Source organism: Neodiprion pinetum, chromosome 2 (assembly GCF_021155775.2).
Source record: "Neodiprion pinetum isolate iyNeoPine1 chromosome 2, iyNeoPine1.2, whole genome shotgun sequence".
Lineage (NCBI taxonomy): Eukaryota > Metazoa > Arthropoda > Insecta > Hymenoptera > Diprionidae > Neodiprion > Neodiprion pinetum.
Window position 1 is genome coordinate 22851812 of NC_060233.1, and position 25847 is coordinate 22877658.

The 25847-nt window shown below is 39.3% G+C and overlaps 2 protein-coding genes and 1 long non-coding RNA gene across 4 annotated transcripts; all 3 read left to right on the top strand.

Annotated features, from left to right (window-relative positions):
* Window positions 1-241: 241 nt before the first annotated feature.
* LOC124211191 (chymotrypsin-like elastase family member 2A) lies at window positions 242-7469 on the top strand. The gene is made up of 5 exons (XM_046610004.1): window positions 242-838; window positions 1185-1425; window positions 3631-3776; window positions 4305-4579; window positions 6543-7469. The coding sequence occupies exons 1-5, from the start codon at window positions 745-747 to the stop codon at window positions 6714-6716; spliced, it is 930 nt and encodes a 309-aa protein (XP_046465960.1). The 5' UTR covers window positions 242-744; the 3' UTR covers window positions 6717-7469.
* Window positions 7470-14507: 7038 nt separating this feature from the next.
* LOC124211653 (uncharacterized) lies at window positions 14508-15673 on the top strand. Its single transcript, XR_006881493.2, has 2 exons — window positions 14508-14558; window positions 14647-15673. It is a non-coding gene; the product is annotated as an uncharacterized lncRNA (long non-coding RNA).
* A 335-nt stretch (window positions 15674-16008) lies between these two features.
* LOC124211652 (oocyte zinc finger protein XlCOF6) lies at window positions 16009-24914 on the top strand. 2 transcript variants are annotated; one of them, XM_046610951.2, is made up of 3 exons: window positions 16009-16306; window positions 19403-19974; window positions 21181-24914. In XM_046610951.2, exons 2-3 carry the CDS (start codon window positions 19417-19419, stop codon window positions 21814-21816), a joined length of 1194 nt encoding a protein of 397 aa, XP_046466907.1. In that variant the 5' UTR covers window positions 16009-16306; window positions 19403-19416; the 3' UTR covers window positions 21817-24914. The 2 variants fall into 2 exon arrangements, with proteins under 2 accessions (XP_046466907.1, XP_046466908.1); XM_046610952.2 differs by lacking the exon at window positions 16009-16306 and adding an exon at window positions 18414-18838.
* The last annotated feature ends 933 nt before the right edge of the window (window positions 24915-25847 follow it).

A 25847-nucleotide genomic window follows, 5' to 3' on the forward strand; every position in this document is an offset into this window, starting at 1 on the left:
CAGATTTATTTCAGAAATCAGAGATTGAAAACGGGCGATGAGAAAAAATTAAAAATTTCTGCGGAGAATTTTCACGAGTTGTATACTGTCACAGGGAAAATCTTTGGTGAAGGTAAAAAATGTCATGATCAAACCTTTGCTGACGCACATATTTATAGTTGTGCAGGAGTGAAAGTTAGTCATGACGTTAAGAAATTTTTGCCGGGCAAAAATGCAGGCCCAACGAATGAAGATCCCGCATTCTCAGGGGCGAGATTTCCTAGACAGCGTCCCGTTTCCATTCTCGCAGGCTACAGCTCAAGATGAGTCCCCTCCTTCCTCGGCGGTGTCTGCTCATTGTCAGCGAAGCACTTTCCTCGTGGAGTGCGGGCCTCATAGACCAAAGATACGAACGACGAGGACTACGAGCAGACGAGACCAGAACTGGTCTAGTTCCTTGCCGATCGCTAACGTCAAAGCGTCGTTGACAACGTCCGCAGATTTTCTGCGAGCAATTGGTCTTGACGCGAGAGAGTCAGTCGTTACACTAAAAATCGAAAGTGTGGTTGGCCTGTGGAGTCTGCTGTCACTTCCAGGTTCTCTTGTGAAGAACGCGACCATCCCGCCCCAGTTAATTGGTCCAAAAATTATATCCCGCCAACGAACCAGTGCTCGTTCTAGCATGCGTGAGACCAGAACCGACCCTTCCAGTCTGTGAGATTGGCTCTGTCTCCAAAAGGTACCTATCGAACTCCGTCAAGGGCGATGAATTTACGCGCATTTGTAGCGACCGCTCATCTCGTCGCCCTCTTGCATAATGGACTGGGCATGATGAAACTGGATAAGCACGAGCACGAAAGTGAGTACACAGTTATGTAAAATTCTGTTTCTCTTGATTTGACTTTGACTCTCTTCAATTACACGGTTCCCGACTAGATTCCAATGCTTTTCAAATTTTGCACAAGCGTTTGTATACTTGGCACTCTTCATTATTTGAAAAATTAGTATACGTCGGTAGAGATCGAAGCACCCCTGTACCACTTGTGGGTATAACTTATTTCGATCATACGTACTGTCGTGAGTACGGCCAGAATTGGTACATCCATTCTATTCCACGTTCCCTTTTTCCGCGTCAGATTGGAATGAGGGATGGAGCGAATTGCCAATTCATCCAGGGATTAATCAAAACTCTTTGAGTTGCTTAGAATGCGGGCGAGTCGCTCCTACGCAGAGGCAGTCACGGGCTGCGAACGACTCGAGGACGGCTACCGCTACGCCATCCACCACGGGGCGAATCTTCAACGGGAAGCCGAGCAAAAGGGGCGCTTGGCCTTGGCAAGTTTCGCTCCAACTTCTTCACCCGAAAATGGGCTTCATCGGACACTGGTGCGGCGGAGTTCTCGTCGATCCGATGTGGGTGCTGACCGCAGCCCACTGCATCCACAAGTAAGATGAACATGACCCCGGTTCGTTTTGAATAACATGTGTAAAACACTGGTCGGTTGTGAATGAAACTTTGAGCGAATGATTTTGAAGATCAGAATTCGCAGTGAGTTTGGTTGTTTTGATTATCCGATACGAGGAATGAGTTTTGAATCTTTATTATCGGAAAATTCAACGATATTACAGGGTGACAATCCTGACTTTGTTTGATACGAAATGCAAAGAAATTTCCTTTCGTTATTACTCTGAAAACTTATTTCCATATTTAATGTCTCTGAAAACGTATAATATGATAGGTCTAAACGATTTCTTGAAAAGTGCAATGCAATGGTGCATGTTTTTTTTTATGCATTGTCGCAATTGACAATTTGTGCAAATTCTATGAAATTGCCAAAAGTTACGAATATTCATGGAAAAAACTTCTCTGACAGACTACAACGACTATAAAATTGACCTACAAACTTATGTTGTACACAGTTGATTTACTTATATGTGATTTTTTTAAATCGCTGAAAACTTTCTGCGTACGTTGTTCGAGACACAGAATTCGTTAATGGTCACCTTGGAGCGCTTTGTCGGATCAGAAAATTCACGTTGAATTCACGAATTGGTAAAAGGGTCAACTCGATGCGAAATTTCAATTAAATCGCGAAATGCTCGGCAGGCTTTAGTTGCCGCTTCGTTTGTCGCGTCGACAGCTATTTCCTCGCGCTGTTTCCAAGGAATTGGAAGCAGCACATAGAGGAGTGAAAAGTTTCTGAACTGCGACTTTGGTATTCGCTCTTCTTAACTCGATAACAAACGCGAAACTAAGTTCGTCAACGAGTATAAATGATGTGTATATATACGTATACGTATACATATACAAGTTCTCCCCTCGTAGATCGGAATCAGATACGCAAAGGCACACCATGCAGACGCATGAAATCGGAGGATTATAAGACATTTTCAATCCTGTTAGTATACTCACTATCTGTTAATTAGGCGGAGAGAACTCTTCGTCTACTTCGATGACTCTCTCCTCGCGATGCCGTCTTGCCACCGGGTTGTATTGCAGCTTTTTCCTTCCCACTCGTTCTCGTTCGAGTGAAAATGAAATGAAGAGATATTTCATTCTCTCTACGCGTAAATAGTTCACTCAACAGTCCGTTAACTCACAGCAATCAGCGATAACTAGGACAACACTTTTACCACGAACTAAGCACAGCTCTACGTGATTCACTTGCTGTACAGATTTCTAATAATTTCAATTTATTCGGTCCACAAAACGCTGCAGTCAATTCACGGATGAGCCGGCAGAAGGTAAAAAAAAAGTAGAGTAAAACAATGATCTTTTGTGACCACGGAATTTTTCAAGTTACCTACGATTTTAGCAATAACATTGTCACATCCTCACTACAATTAAATACATGTTAAACTGACTCGCAAGTTAGTCAGTGATTAATCCTGCACGTATATTTTTCACAACTGATTAAGTCAAATCAATAATTTCGACATTTTCAAAATCTCGAAATCATTGTGTACTAGAATTATGATTTACAGAAATACAGAAAAACTGTCGTGGCAAAATAGGAATAGTAACCTTATAATGTAACAACTCCATATAGGCCACTGTAACCATTGCAGGATTTTATGGGTTTGCAAAAAAAACTAAGAAAACCAGATCATAAAATGTGTCACTTGTGTAAATAAATTAAAACTTTTTGCCGTTCCACAATATTAAGCTCTATTAGTGAGAATAACTGAAACTTACGCTCATATTTCATTCTGTAGAAAATAGTAATTTATTTTTTGCGAAAAAAATTAAAATTACGACAGATCATCGATGAAAATTCTCTATGTATGTTCTTCACAATATCTGAACCTATCCTGGTTGCGTGAGTCAAAAAAAAATTATAATAATATCTGACAATCAGTGCTATGTAAAAAATGTCAACATGTGTTCTTTCGAATCCCCCCGTCTGATTGGAATCTTAAAATTCAGTGTACCCAGAAGCATACATTACTAGTCTTTTATCTGAGAATTCTGTTAGGGTCCAGAAACTCAGAACTTTGATTATGATGTGTTATAGTTTTTCACAAAAGTATTTTGACAAAGCATCCTATAACCCTTACTGATCTGCATTACGACGACCCACGAGATCTTGTTGTTGGGCATAATACTGATTTATCGAGTATCAGTGAAAAAACAATTTTCCTTGATTCCAGCGAACTCTTCAATTTGCCCGTTGGCGCCTTATGGACAGCGGTGGTTGGTGAATGGGAGCTGGACTCTAGGCGACGAGGATCTGCTCGGCTTCCGGTAGAAAGGGTCATCCAACACGAACGTTTCAACAACTACGTCCACGATATAGGTAAGTAAATCATCAGCCGTGAGCCCATCACCTATAATTATACCATCCGTGTGCACAGTGAGAGAAATTCCTATAGTCGTGATTACGCTACAGTCCTTGACTATTTTCATTTTTAACCATTAATCCTGGGTAAAAAATAAAAATGAGTTTTGTAGCTGGAATCAGAGAATTCAGTATGCATGTCACTATTTTTGTTGATTTTGGTCACTCGTGGTAGATTTTTTTGTAAATATTGCGATGATTTGATTCTGGTGAACCAATAAATTGATGTTAAGACCTTACTTGACTGAAAAGATGTGGTTAACTCAAACACGATAGATTTAATATTGCCACACAATCATAAGATGTGGTACATAGCGACAACTAGAGTCCCACCAAATGGCTGTACCACATATACCACATTTTCTTGTAATTCCAGCAATATGTAAGCCGTCACTGTAACGCGATACCCATTCAGCTATAATTTTATCGTAATGATAACACATATACATTTTGTGCAATTTATCTAAATTTACTTTGGTTATACAGCTCTCTTAAAGTTGGTCAGACCAGCCCCACTGTCATCCATGGTGCGGACAATCTGTCTGCCTGACAAGGACGTGAGGCTACAGGAGCAAGCTCACTGCGTTGCATCTGGCTGGGGTCGATCCGGTCCTTCACCAGCTCTTTCTACAGCTCTTCTGGAGGCCAGCGTCCCTCTGCTGGAGCTTGAAGACTGCGAAATAGCCTACGGACAGACCGTGCCAATCCGTGGTGGGCATCTTTGTGCTGGACATACCGATGGTTCGACTGGAAGTTGCGTGGTAATGGGGTTTTTACTTACAATTAGCTCAGCTGTAAAAACTTGCCTATCTAAAATGAATAAGATCTTCACGAATTTGTACAGACTTTGAAGATTAGCAACAGTACAGTTGTTCCAATGTATTAAAAGTTAAATTAAACAAAGTGAGTAGCCCACGTAAATTATACGAGCTTGACTCATTAAGAGTTTGGTTCGCATCATGCAGCGTAAACTGACATTCTAGTGTGTCTGAAACTTGCTTTACCAATATTTAAATCCTCAAAGATGTGTAAGGTGTACAGTCGAGCCATGGCAATTTCCAAACAAAAGAATTACGAAATGAAGACGGGACAAGTGCAACCAACAATGAGTTTAATCCATGTAAATGAGGTCAGGGTATTGTCTCCTACATACGAGGAAACAAAAAAATAACAAATTTAAACGCAAGAGCTCAGTTATCAATACCTTTCAATACCTTTGAACATTCGTTCGAGCATCATCAACCATAGCCTTGATTGAAATTTAAAAAAAAATTTTCTTAGCTCTTTGATCTAATGAAACGACATGAGGATGAAATCAATATAGATGAGACGTAATAAACTAATGCTTCAATTTCATGATGACAACAATTCATATCACGTGATTCGTATAGAATTAATTTACAAATAAAATGAGCTATTATTAATTGAAATTGAGTAATCTCTACGAATTTGGCACTAACAATAGGAGATCGATAGTTTAACCTGCCTCAGATCATTAGTTACTATCACCTATTTTGGTCAATATCCACGATTTTCAATTTTTTCCTGTACCAAAGGAATAGTTTTGTAGTCAAACTTTTCAGAACTTCGTTTAATCTTGATTTTAAATATCGATTGTTACTACCTGAATTTGTATCGAACTTTTATTTTACTGAACTCTACACCTGATACATCGTTAATGTCCAATCTCTCAGCAGGATCACAAAGCATTATGTATAGTGATCGATTTATTCGTAGATTTATTACTATACAAGCGACTATGCATTGCCTTTACACCCGTGACTGCACTTCCTTCGCTGCACTGAAGGGGAAAGCTATATCGAATCAATTCTTTCCGCTAGCGTTGATCAATTACACTTCGGACATGGTTAATCGAATCAGAACAGATTTCCTTTCTGGACGGTCTCTTGTGTTTTCACTCGAATGTTTATGTACACTAAGTTACAACCGACCATAAATATGTTACGAGCAAGTACTAATCGGCAACACGATTTCCTCTGCTACTGAAATAGATAATAGATTCAATATGATTGCCCAGTATACATAGCACACATAAATCGCTGGTATATATGAGGCATTCCACACCAAACCGACCTACGTATGACCCTTATCATAAGCGATTCCTTAAATTTTGAAATATGAGATAGAGTGTACAAGAAAATCATCTTTTACTGAGCTTCAGAATTTTTGGATCACGCCTTCGATTTTTACTGCTCTCAAAAACACAGCAACTCAATTTTCGAATTACTAGCCCAAATCGATTGGCTGTAAATTTTTCTCATGAACCCTTTGTTAATAAACGAAAATTTTGAGACTAAGATGAAGGCGGGCAAGCTTTTGGTTTAGAAACTACAGGCGCCACAAATAATCGCAAAATGAGAAAGGTCGAATTAAATATACATTTAAAAAAATACAAATTCATATTTAATTCGACTTTTCTCACTTTTGCAGTTTTAGTATAGATGCTACAGGTGAACAAAATAATTGAATATTCGACCGTGCGACTTTTACTTTCAAGGATTTCTCTTCGTGAAATAGACTCCAAGTATCTGTAGCAGAACTTAAAATGACGCATTAGGCTTTGAAAACATCGTTGTCGCTATTTAAATTATAAATTTAAACTGTGAGTTAACGTTAAGTTATTTACGAGTGCATGCGATAATCAATCACAATATCTCAAAAACCTGTAAAAATCTGACGAGGTATTTATCCGCCATTTTTCAGGGTGATTCAGGAGGTCCGCTACAGTGCCGGCGCGCAAACGGCGACTGGGAATTAGCCGGTGTCACGTCATTTGGCTCGGGGTGTGCGCAGCCTGGTTACCCGGATGTCTACACCCGTGTGAAGCACTATGTAACATGGATTAGAGACACCATTCGAGCTGACAGAAACTCGTGAAATCACGAATAGGTACTGTCGATACATTTCTCAACACAGACGTTCGCACTTCCTCATATGCGCTATTGCAGACGCAATGTTAGAGTTGATTTGTGGCATTGGGGTGGAGTGCAGTGTCAATTGAGGGAATCGAATGGTTCAGTTCCTGATTAGGCTTTGGATGGCTTGATTTGATACTTATTAACTTGTACAATCAGTAAAGTAAGGTCGATGAGTTTCGAGGATTGATCGACCCTCTTGCGAAGTAAAAAAAAGATGAATCCTGATCATCATTAGCAAGTTAATGATATTTGAGTACCTGAATGCAAGAACACCCAAAGTAGATTAGTAGTTCAATATAGCACCGAAATATTTGTCTAACGGACAATGCGAGTGACTTTCAGATGGACAAAACTATTTCAATGTATCTGTCGATCTTGAACAAACGCTTGATGTCTAATGATAACAATTCCATTTTGATCGTGCGATTGTGTATTTCTTGCACTTACCAGATATGCGGCACTGTTCCACGTGGAACAAATTAACTGCAAGAGTATCTAGTTCAGTTATGATTTCAACTTCGATAAACTAAAGCTTGAGATCAACTACGTTTTCATAAGCAGCGGGTGAAACCTGCACAGCAAATTTATCGAGTGAAATCACCGAGCCGCTCATTGTGATAAATAGTTCCTTGTAGATGTAAGAAGCATGCATTGTCCATTAATGAGTATTGCGAAGTTTTTGTAGCGAAATAAAATGAGTAAAAAGCCGCGATGACGGTACTATTTCAAATTGATGGTAATTATATTGCTGGAAATTTAGCTCATTACCAATGTATTTTGTGTTAAATGACGAAGTTGTGAATTTGAGAAATGCTCAAATTAATATACTGAAAAAGTTGACCGTCCAAGTCGTGAGAGTATTACCTCCGTCAATACAAAATGTGATGCTATTTTCGCAATCACAATTTACTCCTTCACTAGGTTCTTGTTGCTTAGAGGTGACTGAAAAACAGGAACCAAGGCAAAGTTTTATCTGCAGTTTCTCATTCTTGATTTGAAATTTCATTTTTTTTGTCTTCTTATCGCAGAGTCAATATGACAATGAACGCTGAAGTCGGCTTATACGATAAGTTCAGTTGATTTGTCCTTACACGCAAATCACAATTAATCTTGCTTGCGGAAATGAAAGCGCATATGTTGACTCGTTCGGGAGGGGGGGATCTCTCCGCGTTATTGTGGATCTACTCATTACTTAACCCCGACATTGTATTTCTGTGCAAACAACCACGTGGCCAGAATCCATAAGTGAGAAGATATGTGGGTAAACAATACTAACCGATAACGGAAAGTGATTTGCTTTTGGCACCGAATTCGTCGGAAGATTGGCCCGACTCGATCAAAGGTACATCGTAGACTTTTGCCTTTTGGCCACGGAAGATATATTTGTAGTTCATGGTGCTTGTAGTGTGAAATCTTTCTTTCCAGTAACCAGATATTTGAAATTGAGCTCAGCTTTGCTCTGTTACGTGAGAAAGCTCTGACCCGTGTTTGACGGCATGTTATTCGAGTAACAAAGTTCCATCCATTTCATACTACAAGGCTTCGTCTTACAAGGCCGCGGAGACTCGGTGGTAAAAGGCTCTCGCTCAAATTTTAGCGCCCCGAGTTTCAGGTTTTGTCAAACTGCCAATCGCCCCGGTACAGATGGCGAGAAGGGACGCTATCAACTCCTGGGGCAAGGCGAGGTTGTCTCCGATTGCTTATTCATGAAAATTCGAACGGACGGTACGACGCACGACGCTACTTTGAAAGAAAGCCCATTTCCTCGAGCACCTTCAGTCTGACTATAGGTATAACGGCTGTCTCACGGCGCTCTATCAGAATCAATTTCAAAGCCTATCTCAACTCGTATCATTGTACAAATCTGAACATCTGCATGTCTGCATTTGCATAACATGCTCCATTCTACTATACTCACCCTGCTTCTCTCGCCGTTACGCAACGATTCGATGCACGTGGCAAGGCTCTCACGCTGCAAGGGTGGATGTGGTGCGATGCATGCACCGATAAATATGAGCTTGTTGTAAATGTATCCAGGCTTCACGGATCCCTTAACTTGACATGTGGTGAAATTATAGAGATATCGATTTCTCATTGCAATTGGCACGCGCACGGAACGCCACGTTGTTTCGCAAGCTTCGATGTACTATGTTATTAATACGTCGTCTCACGGAGAGCCTACGGATGTATTCTCTATGATTACACCATGCAGTAATAGACGCAGTATAGTCAGATCACTTAGACGGGAGAGTCGGCCGTCTCTCGCTTTTACCCGCAACACCTGCACACACTGTATAACACATTAAAGTACGTACTATTAAACTTGTACTACAGGGAGGTGCGTGTTTTTGCTTCAATAAGAACCTCTGGATTCACACAGATCGAATATGCTGAAAAAAGTTTTGGGTAATGAAATATGGTATAATAGGAATGAAAGAGGTGAGAAGGAATTTCTAATTTCCTTCACAAAACTTCTTGCAAAATGCTACTCACGGCCCTTTCTGTAAGACAATAATATTTTCATACGTATACGTACAAACACAAGTGTAGTTTTAGCTTTTCTCTTCACATACATGTGGCTACGGGATAAACCTGCGTTGTTTGTGATGGATGGATCTGACCATTATCATTCTAGGGGAAAAGTGGAGTCAGTTTTAGTAAAATTGGACCAGTGAAATCGAGGAAAATAAAGCTTCACTATTGATATTACAGTCATAAACTTCAGCGATCTACGATACTATTTTTAAATTATGCATACAACCGATATCCTTATAATTGGAGCTCCAGTTGCACCAACATAACATAACAAAAAGATAACAGTTTACTGCTGAGCAATAGTTGCGTCGTATTACCAATATATTACCTTCAAAACCCTCGCTCGCTATAGCTCGCTCGGAGTCGGTATGCCGAGTATGGCTGATTGTTGTACTCATTTGATCGCTACGTTCGCTCACTCGATTGGATTAGCCTTGCTGTCAGTGGTTTACCGGATATTCGTAAAATGGTACAATATAACTGTCTACCTGATAATTGTGCTCGGATGAATCGTAGTGTTTTTTTTTTTCTTATTTTTTGTGGAAACTCTTTAAGGACTACCAAGACGCACCAAAAATTGAAATTAACAAAGTCATACAGTGAGGATGTAGATTTTCTGAATGTCGATTATCCGAATCGTTAATTATCGAAATGAATGAAATAACATTAATAATTTTTGGCGGTTACACTCTTATGCGATTACCGTAGTTGATCATTTTCTCAATTTTCATCAGGACCAAAAGATCGTATCTACCAGCACATACGACCTTTTACCTTTAGTCGATTAATTTATACTTCAGCCTAGAAGTGAAAAAAATACATTTGTGGCAGATATGACCTTGTGGAATTAGTCGACGTAGGATTTGATGGTTGAATCAGTAGCAGAAGGTCGTATCTATCAGTCCGAACGACCTTTGTCTCAAGATTAAACTGATCATTGTTTCACGTTTTGAGCCGACATACGATCAAAAAAAATATACGCACTTTTGCCTTTTTCAACATCAAAACGTGGTAAGATGGCGCTTATGACCTTACGCCAGTAGACGTACAATATAGAGTAATACGTAATTATTCATCGCAAATATTATTCGCGTTTATTTTCCGATTGAAGGCTGTTTTTTCAGATAAAACAATCGTATAAGTACTCATAAATTGAGCAGATACTAATGGAAGGAAGAAATCGCTAAAATTATGCAGGAAAATAGACTTATGTGCGCAACCTACGCTGCGCTAGTCCACGACGTCAAAATCCTCGACGTAAAGAACCTGCAGTGTCAAACCTACTGAGCGCTAATCCTGGACGTTCAGAGTACGACGTCGAGGACGCGAAGCGTCGAAACTACGGAGGGTTTAGTCCTGGATATCGAGATACGCCACGTACAGAACCTGGAGCGTGAGTCGTGGACGTGGAGATCCACCGGGTACAGGACCTGGAGTGCCGAACCTACGGAGCGCTGGTTCTGGACATCGAGGTCCACCACGCAGTGGACCTGAAGCGTTAGTCCTGGACGTCGAGATCCACCTTGTAGAGAACCTGAAGTGCCAAAACTTCGAAGCACTTGTGCTGGACGAGTACCTCCAGTAGGATGTAGGAACATAGAGGATCTGAAGCGCTAGTCCTGAAAAATGAGATCCATCAGGTAGAGAACCTGGAGCACCAGATCCAAGAGGTTGAGGACCTGGTGCTCGAAATCTGCGCTTCTCTCTACTGTACGTTTATTTCCGGACTGAGGAATTCGGTCAACTGATTTTCATTGTCGATGATTATCGATCGTTAACGTTAGAAGAGGAAAAATTTTCGGTAACGTCAAAATTCAATTGCTAGACCTCCGGACATCCGAAATTTTCGCCTTTGAACATCCGGTGCATTAAATATGTGACATGGCGTTTATTGTAATTATTCCTTTGTTGAATTTGTAATGTACAAATGTTCCAAAAAAGGGGTTGTCCGAACTATTTTGAAAGAAATCGAAAAAATTTCATTTAGTACATTTACATGCATGAAAATGTGAGGAAATATATGAACACAGTATAACTAAAGCGGCAGTATAATGCCGTCGCACAAGCACTGAAAATCTAATGAACAACCTAAATTGGTAAATTCAACCAGGATGTAGGTGATTAGCAGAAATAATTTAATTATCAAAATATTCAACACAAGTGACCACGGGTGCTGTCTCTCTCTCTCTCTCTCTCTCTCTCTCTCTCTCTCTCTCTCTTTCTCTCTCTCTCTCTATCTATGTATCTCTCGGGTGCCATGCCAACTTCTGATTACTAATTACATTATACGATTAGTCTGCATATCATGATATCACACACCTGTTCCCAACTAGGAGCTCGCATAGATATCAACAACAGTACAAATACGGTACAGCTTAAGCTTGTGCGCATAAAAAAGAACGCAGATTAGCCGCTCGCTTACGCTGGGCTATTTTAATCTCGCTTCGTTGGTTGAGTGGATGATAATTCGTTTCAGCTTCATTTAACTGTTATGTTTGCTATTTGAGGAAATGGATCTCATCGTACAAACACCATGGGCGCAAGTAGGTACACAAACGTTGTCATCCTCCAGAGTGCGGAAGCGCAGTTTGGGCCGTGACATTGCCGATTATTTGAATTTTTACATCAGACTAATGAAAAGTTCAGGGTGCTAAATTTTGTAATGGAACGATATGAAAACAAGAATTGTTGAAGATGTACTAAATACCTGCAGGGTATGCACCGTTCAAATGGACAAGGCTGTAAGTTTTGCATGAGGCTGGAAGAAAGGTTTACATTTTAAGGAAATGGAATAGGGCTTATGACGGACGCGGGAATTTAAAAACTCGGGACAATAGCGTATGGGTAGGTAGAAAGAATTAAAATAGAATTGAATTGCTAAACAAATGGGGAAATGAAGAGACAGCTATTAATGACAGCAACGAAGCCATTGACACTGTCGAAGTCACCATATAAAGTGGTATCGTCGACAATAATACATTAATACTGTTTAATAAAGCAATCTCAATGTTCCATCATTGTAAATTTATGCCTCGTACTGCATCTTAAGATTTCTTTTTAAATTTCGAGCCATCTACAGATTTGTGGTGGGAAATCCTTGCTATGAATCATAAACATCGGAGTCCCTGCAGAGACAATCAAGAATTTAATTCAAATTATACGTTGTGCCGGTTTGATGTAAAAAGCAGTGGGGAAAAAAGTTGACACATTATAATATCATTGACTTTGTTGATAATAATGGAGTAATTAGTTTTAAAACAGTATTACAATTTACGATAAAATGACACTAATTAAGAATAATATAAGAATTAAAAGGTGACTTTGTGAAAATTCAGAATATTGATTTAAGAGTTGTATGAAATTCTTGAAACAGGAACTCCATGTAGTCACGTATTATGGCTAAGTTTCTTTACGCTTTACTTGTTTGTAAACGAATTTTCGAAATAACTTAAAATAGTGGAAATAATTTTTCTTACACAAAGTGAGTTGACAAAAGTTCATCAGAAATTTCAAATTATTTTGAGCTCAGAAACCAACTCCTGCAACCCCCTTTGTGACAGGAATTTAGTTATTATAAACCGATCTCAAAAATGATAGCCACGCACAGGCATCCGGCCCTAAATGGTATAGTGAAATGCAATCGGGAAAATATTGTGAAACACGTATTTCATTTCAGTAAATGGCATAATTTTTACTACAACACCATTAATCAGTTCAGTGTTATAATTGTAACGATTTCTGATATCTCAACTATGCCTCGTTATATCTCCGCATGACGATTTTGGAGCTACAAAAATAGGACAGAATTTTGAACATAGTACGGTTGTGCTATATATGTTGTTTTGCATCTAATGCTATCTACAAGACGAAGATCAAAGATTCAATCGCCGCGTACAGTAGTTTGACAAATATACTCACAACAATTTGTAAAGTAGTTTCATAAGTACTTTGCCTTTACATTCTGTACGCTGATATTTGAAGAATTGTATTTCACAGTTTCATGAAATCAATCTCACGCAGTTGCAGTAGTTATTGCATGAAACGCGGCTGACCCGCAAGAATATTGGTTCGGACGTTGCATATACCGCGCATTTCAATTTAATTAGCACTCCGGCGGTACGGCCGTATTTTATTTTAAGCTCTTGGCTAGTATTCGGTGCGTAATCCTCACCATTACTTGATTGAAGAACTCAACCAGCTCCGAGAAATTGAGTAGACCACTCATACATGCATATGGCTCGAAGCCCGGAGGGAGGATTCCTCGCTAGTTGCGTAATCAAATTGTATGTCACTACATTTGTGCTCATGTTTTGCAATTCCAATAATGACGTGTTCGGCATCACTTACCTCGTTTAAGTAAATGCGAATCTCAAGCGATTCTCTTGTTTTCTATTGAACACTTAAAGATGAGAAGTAGGTTTACCCGATTTGACATCCTACTGCTGAAATCAGTCTTAATATGTAACTATATTTAACGTGAAACAACTTTCAAAGATTTGAGAATTCGCCGATATCGAGGAATATATCGTTTTCCAGATATCGTACATATTTCGAAAGCTGTTTCAAACTGGCGCAGAATCAATGTGATCATCGTTACATTTCTAATTTTACCATAATTTTTTGACATTTGTTGACAATAAGGTACTATTTTACGTTGAACGGAATGACAGCTAAACAACTGAGGTACGATTCCATCATTGTCATAGCGAATTTCAAAACTGCACGCAGAACAGTGGTCTCTTGATTCTCGGCAGATATTTTGGTTGGAAAAAAAGATAATAACGAAATATATGTCATGGAATAGAAATGAAAATACGATAAGGAGTGTGCATACCGCAACATGTTGTACGTGAAGTAACTGGCACAATTAATCAACGACACCTGCCAGGTACAGAAACGAAAACATTTGCGTATTCGTATAATAATTTCATAAAAATCTCGCTCTTTGCGCATCGTATCAATTACGTGAGTAGAACAGTAGAAAATTTGTAAGTTTTATTGTTAGTAGCAGTGTGCGGCAATAATATACGTGTCGTACGGGTGTTTCACCCTTCCAGCGTATCTATTATCCGTACTCATTTAATTAACACGCATTATAGGTAGGTCCAAACGAATCACGCATGTGCACGCCTCCCGACGTAGAGTTGTTCGCCATTTGGCCATCGCTTTTTAGGGCGCCCTAGTGCCGCTAGACTTGCGCATTGAACTCGAAAGGGCGTACAACTATTTGGTTCTTAGCACCTGGGAGCTTCAGTTTCAATTAATTGTAAGTTATAGAATATGCTAAAGCTGCGTAAAATCACATCAATTTTATTTGTTTGAACGTTTAAAAGCGACGTCCGAATTTATTGCAGATAATCCGCACTCCGTGGTCGAAAAAATTTGGTGTTCCAGTCATTGCGATGTCACAGACCGAAATATCTTCGAAAAAAGATCAAAGCGTCGCCAGTGTTTAAAAGTATCCTTACCATTCATTACCTTCAGTTGATAATTGTTCAAACTCGAACAATATTTGTTTCGAGATATTGCTCAAGCAACACTTTCATTCTGCATTCTGCACTGACAAAGGCCATAGGAGACATCCTTTACTGACGATATGTTTTCGTCTCGAAATTTTCAGTGATCAGGCTCTTGTCGAACATGAAATTGTAACTCGTCTAGTTTTGGTAAACGTGGAATACCGCTCAATAAGGGATAAGAGCTATGAAGCCATTGGAAAGCAGAAACATGATATTAAGCGTATGTCAACGGTCATCATATCGATTTTGTAACACTGTACGAGTTCATGGTGTAGAAATTTCACAGTTTTCAATCTCGATTTCAATCTACAAGCTTTCAACTGATCACCGTTAATTGATGATGAGCTATCGGGTTAGACAAACAAGTAGCCTTTTTCAAATTCATCCAGATTATTATTCATCCAGTTTCCGCAGTATAAATAGAAGTGAGAATTAGAATTCTGTCCAAAACCTGAATACATAAGCCCAGATAATCAAGAAAAATGTTGTCATTCTCGGACATCTTCAATACGTCTTGAAGATGTCTTATGCGCCGATCTAATTCAAAACAACTTCAGGACGCTGATATCTAAATAAAAATGAGGTCGTATATACGCGCATGCTGTGGTAATATCAAGGAACATGGCTTCCAAAAACGAGACAGGAGCTGGATGTTATCCTCAATTCCGACTAATGTCAGCAAACGATATGCTGCATCCTAGTAACAATGATAGTTGTCAAAGTTTTTTCTCTCTTTGATACATTCCGTTTATTAGTTGGAATTTATACCACCAGTAGATAGATTACTCAATGGTCAGAGCAAAACTGATGCTAATGACTCACCCATCTATAAGTTACTGCCGTACACGTAGCGCAGACTTAAGACTACTGAAAACTGTCACAAACGTGAAGAAATGACGTTATATGAATGTTAAAATAAAAATCTTCTACTTCTAGAAACATCTCCTTTGTCTACAGTTAACGATTCTCGTCCAATTATTATTATAAAGTATTGGAGACAAAGAATGGATTCAAATTTCTTAAGCCTGCGGTGAATGTGAGGTGATTGTGAGATCCCGGATTTTCCAATCACTTCTGCCGGTTTTTTTTTCCAAGAAAGTCAACGTGGGGGGATTTCGAGAGTTGGTCGGGGTTCGATACCGAGTGCTCACGGCCCTGGGTAGCGTTTCGGTTCGGACGATCGCCGCCGTTCGAGTTGACTTGTGTGTTGGATACCTAGCGGCACGGCGCAGCGCACAGCGCAGTAGCACACTTTCTTCGGGCGGCAGAAAGTGAGTGACGGGTGGTAGTAGGCAAACGGTAGACTCTCTCCCTCGCCGCCGCATCCCGAGGTCTCCCGTGGTATTCACCCGTGGTCGTTTAACAATCCCCGGGACCGTCCTGTCGCAAAGCTCGTTTATTCCTCGTTTGCACCTGGGGCTGGCCCGGCTGGCCTGCTCCCCTCGATCAGACCGAAACCATCGCAGCTGGCAGCGGGAGCGGCCAGAGAATAACGGTGAGTCACGTAGACTATACATATAGGCGCGCGTCTGGAGGATGCGTTAGACCGTTGACCACGGCTCTTGCGGCTTATGTAGTGAGGCTGTGGATTTCTCCTACTTCTCGCTGCCTACCGTACCACCGATATTCAACTTCTCCTACACTCAGGGTCGTCCGAGTGTTGCGTGCGTACGCGGGCTTCTCCATGTACATACATACATACATATTAAACATTTCAAGGCCTCCTGAGACACCTCATCCTTTTCGATGATTCGCTGATACTGACAACGATCGCTGATTTGCCACCGTGATGCACGTGTGACCAGAACGTGGTGTACATGGGACTTTATTTGATTTGGAGCGCCCTGCTTTCAGACCTTGCTCTTCCATTTTATGTCGACTACGTCTTCGTCGCGCCTTAAATCTAATATTCAGACTCCCGAAGCGACTTTTGTGTTGGTTTGCGATCTTGAGTAAGACAGTTGCGATTGGTTATCATTTTCGTAAGTTCAGACGGAGACGTGGTCTTTATAGCTATTTTCGCTGAGCATAGACTGTTTGCTTTATCCAATGGCGCCAAGCACTATTTCACTGTTACGGAGGCAGTTGTACGTATTTAGAACAACTGATTATCCGCTTCCCTGCCTATTGAAATCCGTCATCGAGTGCGATATTGACTAAACTTTAGTGCGGATATTCTACTTATGATACTTTATTTTCACTGCAATTCTGTCACCGATTTTACACAGCAGAATTCGGTGCCGCTAGAATTCTATCGATATTCCACAGAAACTCATAGCAAATCATCATCAGACGGTATATTTAGATTTTAATCGATAATCCTTTCTTTCGCGTGAAATACAACTCGTCATTGAACTCTTGTGCCACTACATAGACACTTAGTTGCGTCATCTTCCATTTGAAATTGAAACACAACAGCACATACTTGACAGGATTTATATCATAACTTCAGTATTTGTAGAATCCTAATGTTATCTACACAGTACTAAAGTAATATTGCGATGAGTTTGATCATCCATGTTCTGTGATAACAACCTGCGAGATTGACAGTCACATTTAATACATGTAGAGGTACATTTCATCGTTCGCAAATCTTTTTCAAATATTTTCTATTTTCAACATAATCTTGGATATAAGTTTCTTTGTAACGCTTTTTAATAATTATAATGTCAATAGTCTTTTTGTATCACGTAAGCAGGATCTTGCGACCATCTGTAGTTGTATACAGGTGGCGTTACGTAGTGTTTCAAAATAAATTGGACATTCATCTCTCCACGTGTATGAATATCTGTATGCTAGGAAGAACGACTCATCGCCATCATATCGATGCTGTATGAAAATTATATTCTGTCGATGAATCGTATGTTTTAAAAATATTCACACCATTCAACATCCGTCAAGCAAATAAATATTGAATTATCTTTAGAGTGATTTAACTTCCAATTGTTTGACATTTGTTCAAGCGACGATAGTTCATATTGGACTTCATATGTATTTTAGTATTATTTACGAGTAGTCGTGGAAAAAAGACAGTAATTTTTTTAATGAAATTGGAATCCACTACATAAAACTATTAGTTATGTTATTCCAACTATTATTCCTGGTAATTTTTAATTAACTTGTAAATGATGTAGTTCATCACCTAATTCAATGGTCACTATTTGTCATACCGTATAACATACCAGTTCTTAGCAACCAAGGAAAATTACACGTATTTAGACTCATACACGCTTAAGCATCACTGAAGCAAAGAGCTGTACGTAGCGCCATTCTACATGCAATGTCAAATAAAAATATCCAAAAACTTTATGTTTTACTCAAGAATAATGGCAGAAAATTCATTCCAGTGATAAGTGTTATTCAGTTACAAAAATACATTTCTTGACTTTATTGTAAACGTCATTTCATGTACAACGGCCCTATTTACAGCTTTTTCGCTTCAGTGATGCGTAAGCGTGAATAATATGGTCAAAATTAGTGAAATTTTACTCGGTCAGTAAAGACTAACTATGGCATCCACTTCATGTAGGTTAAAGTTGTGATCCATGCCCATAAAATATGTGAAAATGCGACCTGTATGTTTCTTACCTGCGCAGAAACGAATTTCGTCATGGATAATTCATATACAACTAAAAATCAGATTTAATAATTAGAAGTCATTGGGGGCGTCGCGTCGCGCCGATGGAAAGTGAGGATTGGGAATTGAGTTACAGAATAGAAGAAGAAAATGGGTAAAGATTTTCACCTCAGATGTACTCCCTGGTCATAAAGTTTATCTTATATATCTTCGCCGCCTACTTTCGTTTTTATCAACAAATTGCAATGGGTAACCACACGCGCTTTCGAAAGGTGTAGACATGAGTTGCTTTCCAACGAATCTAATTCCACAAGCTGTTGGTAAGCGTTTTTTTGCCGATCGGTTAACACGAACCTTAAGAATCTCGATTCAGGAGAATATGGACACCATTCGCAGTTCAAAGGTTACTGGAACAGGACGGCCACTCGTCTAGAAAAATTGGAAAACCGGGTAATGTCAAGAAAACGTTTGCGATGGGAAAGTCAAAAAAATGTATTGGAATTTTAGCTTCCTTTTGGCCAGAAAAACAGGAAAAAGTCGAGGAATTATGAAAACCTAATTCAGTTAGGATGGTATAAAACCCAATAACCCATGTGGTTATTTGAGGGAGTTTTTTGGTGCTCTCCGGCATTTCGAATGTACGACACAATTATCAATGATTTTCATCAATAAACTGATTCTGGTACTCTATACCTCTTTAAGGTATGTTTTGCTGAATATCGAATAGAAATAGACCAAAATTGGCTATTTTATATAGCACATACCTGTATCAATTGTTTCAATTCCTTTTATGCTACGAGGATGAAATGGTACTCATTAATACGGGTTTTCGTATTACATGTCGATAATGAAAATGTAGTGAATAAAAATCGATACGGATATTTCTACAGTATCCTTATATTTTACTTGAGTTTTCCCGTTGTTTTTTCTCTTATTGCAAAAAATTGAGTGGGTTAATTGAGTCAGGAAAAATTATGGCCACCCTTCAATTTATCTGCACCATTTATTTTACAGTCGAGAAGAAGAAGATGACGATGAGCGCGACGGATTCGGAGAAGATAAAACTCGGCGGCTCTTCCGCCATCCATGTCGGTCCGATCGTGACGAGTGGATCCAACGAGACGATCTCGATCGTGATTCCGCTGTCGGCTCAGGTCTCGACGTTGGCCAGCCAAGTGACAACGGAGGAGGCGCGTTCCAGTGCCTGCAACGATTGTGGCAAGGATTATCCGGCCACTGCAACTGCCCCAGGACGATCCCGACCAGCCGACAACTCGAAGGGATGCCCTTTTCCCACCTGCAGTCGCTACGGCAGGGCCTTCTCCAGGGCGCACGACCTCAAGCGCCACATAGCTCGGCATGAGGCGAAGAAAGAGAGGCTTTCGGACACCGTCAACGTCCGCGTTCATCGCTGTTCAACCTGCGGCGAACATTTTCTCAGCGACGCTGTACTGCAGAAACACTCACAGATCCACGACAGGACGATTCAACGCGAGGAGGAATCGCAGAATTTTCTTTGTCATATTTGCAAGAAGAGATATGGCCACGAAAAGAAACTCAAGGTTCATCTGGCAACGCATGATAAGGTATTGCAATTAAGTGTAGATTCTGGGTTAAAAAAATGTTTTTTCTTTTAATATACTTGGCGTGAGGCTCAACTGAGTCGTTTCATTAGAAACGAAAGCAGGCAGGATATCTATTTTGCAATTGGGCTTGATTAAATTTTAAGAAACGTTCTTTATGTGTCGTTGAACTGTCGGCATCGGTCATGGAATTTTAAAATAATCCAAATGCTTCGTGTCTGCATGATGTCATGATTGAAAATAATCTCTAGTAACATTAGCGTGGTCTTGATTTGCGGATTATACATTTTTCCATCGCGACTTACCAAAACCTATTGCAAGTAATTGAAAACATTCGTCTTTACAATTAAAATTTGAAGCACTTATATTAGTGGTTAAAACATTTTTCCCCCGGATGGCCGACTTCTGTATTTTACACTGAATACAGAATGTCGCAAGAAATTGAAATGAAAATTACGTTGAATCTGTCGGACTTAAACACACAAGCTCACAGGAAGATGATTGACGGACGATTTAATATCTGTACATATATTGTCGATATTAACGAGAAATTTAGGTTCAATAATTTCCATAAAGTGATTACAATTCAAATTGTATTACCATTTCATCCACGAGTCGCCTGATACGATTAACACTTTCAACTGATGCCGATTGGATGTGTACTTTGAAACTTGTATATTGATGCAAAGATTTTAAACGCGCATGGGGGCTTTATAAATATCGTAAAGTTTATGTACGATCCGCTTTTAATATCGAAGCTTCATACATCCAGATGGGGTGATGACACACAAAAATAGATTTGATGGATGTACAAGGGATTTATTTGACTGGAAAAAAAAAATTGGTCCTGATTCACGTTTCAGAACAATCTTTATTTCGCAATTACAGAATTATATGAAATGCAGTAAATTATAATAACGCGAAACATATTCATATTTTAAAAACTTGACTATTTCAAAATCAATGATTTATTCATAATGATGAACCTACAGAATAGTGATTTTCACCCCGCAATGTTTCAAACCACTGATCCACTTGTTTCTATCAGAATATGATACATATTGTCAAATACTCTTTAGGTTAAATTCAAACTTTTAATCTTGACGAAGAACTTACAAATAAAGTAATTAATAGTTTGTGATTTAAACAACGAGAACATGATTGTAGTGGGTATCTAATAAGTGAGAAATGATCATACTTTTATTCTAGAAATCAATTTCCACGATGTGCGCTCTATGCGGTCTGAGGTTTGAAGACGACGGTCAATTGCAGACGCACATGAAGGAGCACACAAGCTGCGGCCTCCTTGGAGCACAGACTTCTTTGGGAGGCATCAGGTCACTACCTCAGATCGATAATACGGAGGAGGAGTTTTTCACAAATGAGGAACACCTTGACAAGGTTCAAGGGAAGACGTTCGCGGCTTCGGAGCAGCCCGCGATCGCGGACGTTGACAAAAACGCGAACAACAACGCACCTGACAAAATCCGTTGCGACTATTGCTGGAAGACGTTCAAGTCAAAATGGACGTTGAACTCGCATGTCGCTGCCCACGAGGGCAGGTTCCAATTCGATTGCGATCAATGCGGCAAAAGGTTTGTCCGTAAGAGCCACTTCGAGGGTCACAGGCGGTCACACGAAGCCGCACGACCGTACGCCTGCGAGATATGCGGGAGCACCTTCAAGCAGGCGAAGCATCGCAGGGAGCACATCAAGAGGAAACATCCTGGAACTCGGAATGCCGTCCAGAATCTCTTGGACAGTATCAGCGCTTGCGTTTCTGAGGAGTCCTCGATCGACCAACCCAAGTTCACTCTTCTCGTTCCTGTAGAGTTCAACCCATGAGTTCTGCAATCTTGTTACACCATTCGTTTGCCAAAAGATTGCCGAAGAGTGTAGAGGAAAACTTATGCCAACATTAATTGTTGATACCATTGTTTCGATTTCGGTGTGTGGAGACGTGGTACCATCAATTTTTTGTTAATAGGTCGAGGAATAGTATACAGTGCTACAAATGCGGAAAGTGGGCTATTTTCGTTGAATTTGAGGTCTGCAGCGTGGGCTGAAGGCGTGCTGCTATCGCACGAGTATTGTATGAACGCAGCATGAGCCTAGGTGTGCACTGCCAGTAATCACACGAATCAGATATCGTCTACCCGTACTCGTGACACACGCTATTTATTGTATATATATAATTTCCGTGAAGGAAAGTTTCGTTTGAGAAGCACTGAAGGCGCAACTCACAGCGCGTCAAATTGAGGCTAATTAACTTACGCTCAAGATACAGTGCGGAAAATTCAGTTACTGCAATTACGCATGCGCAAAAACTACTCTAGTGTGGACAATAGAACATTTCAGCTGTGCGCGCGCCAAAGCTGTTTTTCCGAATTGTTTGAGAATGGGGCACTTTACGCACGCTCCTTAGATTTCGAAAATTGAACTTTCCGAGCACGTTTCAAAGTAATATTTATCAGTACAAAACAGTATCTAGACAGGTTGTAATACCTTTTTTTCTACCACCTTGTTCACGATTTTTCAAATCGTTCTCATCATGACTAGATATGGTAGATGTTATAGTGAATAGCAATTTCAATACACTCATTGTAGTACCTACCTACACGGTAATTAAATGTTGTTTTTGTCTACTTTAACTGGTTGCTTACTGGCTCCATTACTCTACTTTAAACGTAACAATACACATTGGAAAGGAATATTTAAAACGAACTGACGTGCCTTTAGGATTTTTTTAATCATCGTCTTTCACCTCGGTAGTTGCATATTCTTTCGATGGACGATCACCTTTCCTGCTGCTGCCTGTTATTCTTAGTAGTCAGAGTATAGACAATTCCAAGGAATCTAATTACATGCCAGTTCAATTTGAAGTTATCTACTTTACAACTATTTTTAAAACAAAGGAAATTTAAACAGAAAATAAGCAGGAGTATCATATATTACTATTGAAAATGACAATTGAATATACCTGTAAAACTATAATCGAAAAATGCCTTTAGGACACGATAGTTCTTTATAATATACCATGTGTCAAGATTTTGTACATAGCCATATTACAGAAAATTTCTAACGACAGAAGAATGTACGATCAATGCTGTTAATGTTATAAATCAGTTATTCTCGCAGTGTAGAAAATGTATTGTGGTTACAATTTATGCCTATATAAACCAAAAATGTCGGCGATTGTACAATTACTTGAATACAGTAATTAAAAAGATCACAGGTACATGTGGATTGATTATGCTATGAATTATGAAGCATGGTCGTTGATGTTGCACTGAAGGTTTTGGGAATGTGGCAATTGTCTGATGTATTGTTCGATTGTGTGTTTTACTGCACATATTTGAGAATTCGTATAGTTAAGGGTTTGCGACATAAATTGAGATACTTGTACTCACAGACCGAGACAAGTACCGTTTCCAAATGCCGACTACGAGTTACAGTTACTTAGCAATACCAAGAGATCAGTGAATTCAAGTCGACATTGTGTTGTTGTATCGGCAGAGATAAATTCTATCGTGTTGATCTGTGGAAATTGCGTATCTGTGACAAGGGACGCTAATAATAATAAGGAAGTGTCGATTTATTGTCTATTGCACTTTTTAGAAAATGATCAAAGGCTTGTATGATCGAAAGTATTTATCATGAATGGGGATATCCCAGTCTGGAAGCACACTTTAAGGGTCAGAATCATGATTCTTTTTATGAATCAACTAGCCGCCGGCTTGTATTTGCGGTCAGCTTTGTTTTTCCAGCTAGTGCAAGCCTTGCAGTAAAAAGGTATGATAACAATAATAAGCACCTTCTTAGAATAAAAACCGATAACACTTGTCACACCGCACCGAGTTGGAAAGCCTCTCTTTTTCCATGTTTCGTCGCTGAAAACAATATGACCAATCGGTTCTGCACACTTCTGAGCTGCTGCTGTTGACTTTTTCATGACACAGAATCTTCGCCGCACACCAGATATTTTTATTTGTACTTGAATATGCGGTCTTAGTAATTAGTTTAAATGAATCTGATACTACAAAACTTTTGAATACCAGCTAAGCCATGTCCTAACAATTTCAGGATGAAATTAATACGACCGTTTATATCATAAGCGTGACCTCCGATAAGCGGGCTCAAAGGATCTCTTGTGTCGCAGGATTCACAGTTTACAAGAATTTTAAAACGCATCCCACGAATACTCAATGCAAAAAACTCTACGTTGCCATCACAAACTTTGGTCTTTACTTAATCACTGATAGCCGAAAATGCAGCAACAAAATGTAAAATTCTTTATCCGAATTTGGCATTGATTTCTGTTCCTCGATATATTTTTCAGTTTTTCAGTCGATGTGCTCGTGCTCGCTGTTTCCATCGCTTCATATTACTGTATTTACCGGTAGCTACTTTTTTCTAGTTTTGCACAGTCTACCGGGACTTATTTTCGAACCTTTGTGATCGACACAAAAACATTTTGGCATTTTCTTTGTTAGAAAGTGTCCCGACTGACCGTCACGCCGATTCCCCGGATCTCCGAAAAGTCACGACGAGCACCGTTTCCTATAAACGACTGTAATTTAGTCTTATTCTTGAATTTTTTTCTATCATATTTGCTCAAGATACGCGTAAAGGATTCGACTTCAAAGATATACGAAAAAAAATAAATATATGTTTCGAAATTTCCAGACTGAAATACCCCCTTGATTGTTCACTGTTGATTACGTATTATAAAGCGATGAACCTTATTTATTTACATTTGTCCGTTGCTCAGTCAATTCATAGTAAATTAAAAATTATTATTATTACGTACGAATAGGTACATGGGCCTCGAACTACAATAAAATATTAGAAAATGAATCTATGCGTGGGACGAAAAGCGTTATATGTTTTAGAGTATATAAATCAACGTAATACTTACATGGTAATAAATTGCTTTGTTGTAATTTGCGGCGTTGCCTTGATTTCTTACGTTAACTCCATAGAACAGCACATTGGGTCATTTTTGAGTAGGCGTAACGTACAACATATCGTTTACTTCTTTCTCCAAAAATAGCACGATCGAAGAATTCTGATGTCATTTTTCCGACTAGACGAAACTTGAATGTTACAGTAGAAACTTTAAACTGTAATCTCAAGTTTTCTTCAAATTTTTTCAACCGTATCGCCGTAAACTCATATGCTGCACAATTAGACCTAAGTAGCGCTCAAAAGTATTATAACAAAGATAGTAATCGGGTTAGTTACAAACGAATATAAAATACAAATATAATATAATTGTTGATTGAAAAAAATTAGATGTTCCACATGACTGTAGGAAACGAACTCTTGTTTGCTAAAAAATACAGATAAAATAAAGAAAATAATAGATCAAAATAACAACGGATTTCATATCATCGTAAGACTTTTGAGCGCCACTGTAGTACCGACTTCTCGTTGTAAGAGTTTCGAATCGTCTATTGCAAATGTATGTACGTATGTCATATATCTTACCGAAGCCATCTGATGCACATTTTGTATCTTGCCACGGCCATTTCTAGGCAAATGGCCGCCCGAGTTTAACAGCATTAATAGGTGCCCCCCGCCCCTTCATCTTTCTCAAGTCCCTAGATTTAAATGTCACCTGAGTACGTGTTCAGATTCATTTCAAAATCCATAGTGGTCGACCTGTTTTGCGAACCTTCATTATCTACTAAATTTTAAGTACGAGTTCACTTTGAAATCAGTGGGAATGTAGATTTTAATGGCATTGGAGTCATATTTTTAATTTGAAGCCGATCTCGCCAACCATTCGATAGATATCGAGGCCTCAAGCTACTCTATGCAAAACTGGAGCGGTGAAAGCGTAGAAGAAACCGAAAAAAAGATTTAAAAAATTG

Coding starts and splice junctions, on each gene's coding strand:
- LOC124211191 (XM_046610004.1), top strand. CDS start 745: ATGAATTTACGCGCATTTGTAGCGACCGCTCATCTCGTCGCCCTCTTG. Junction 1,426..3,630: donor GCAGCCCACTGCATCCACAA/GTAAGATGAACA, acceptor CCTTGATTCCAG/CGAACTCTTCAATTTGCCCG. Junction 3,777..4,304: donor CAACTACGTCCACGATATAG/GTAAGTAAATCA, acceptor TTGGTTATACAG/CTCTCTTAAAGTTGGTCAGA.
- LOC124211652 (XM_046610951.2), top strand. CDS start 19,417: ATGACGATGAGCGCGACGGATTCGGAGAAGATAAAACTCGGCGGCTCT. Junction 19,975..21,180: donor ATCTGGCAACGCATGATAAG/GTATTGCAATTA, acceptor CTTTTATTCTAG/AAATCAATTTCCACGATGTG.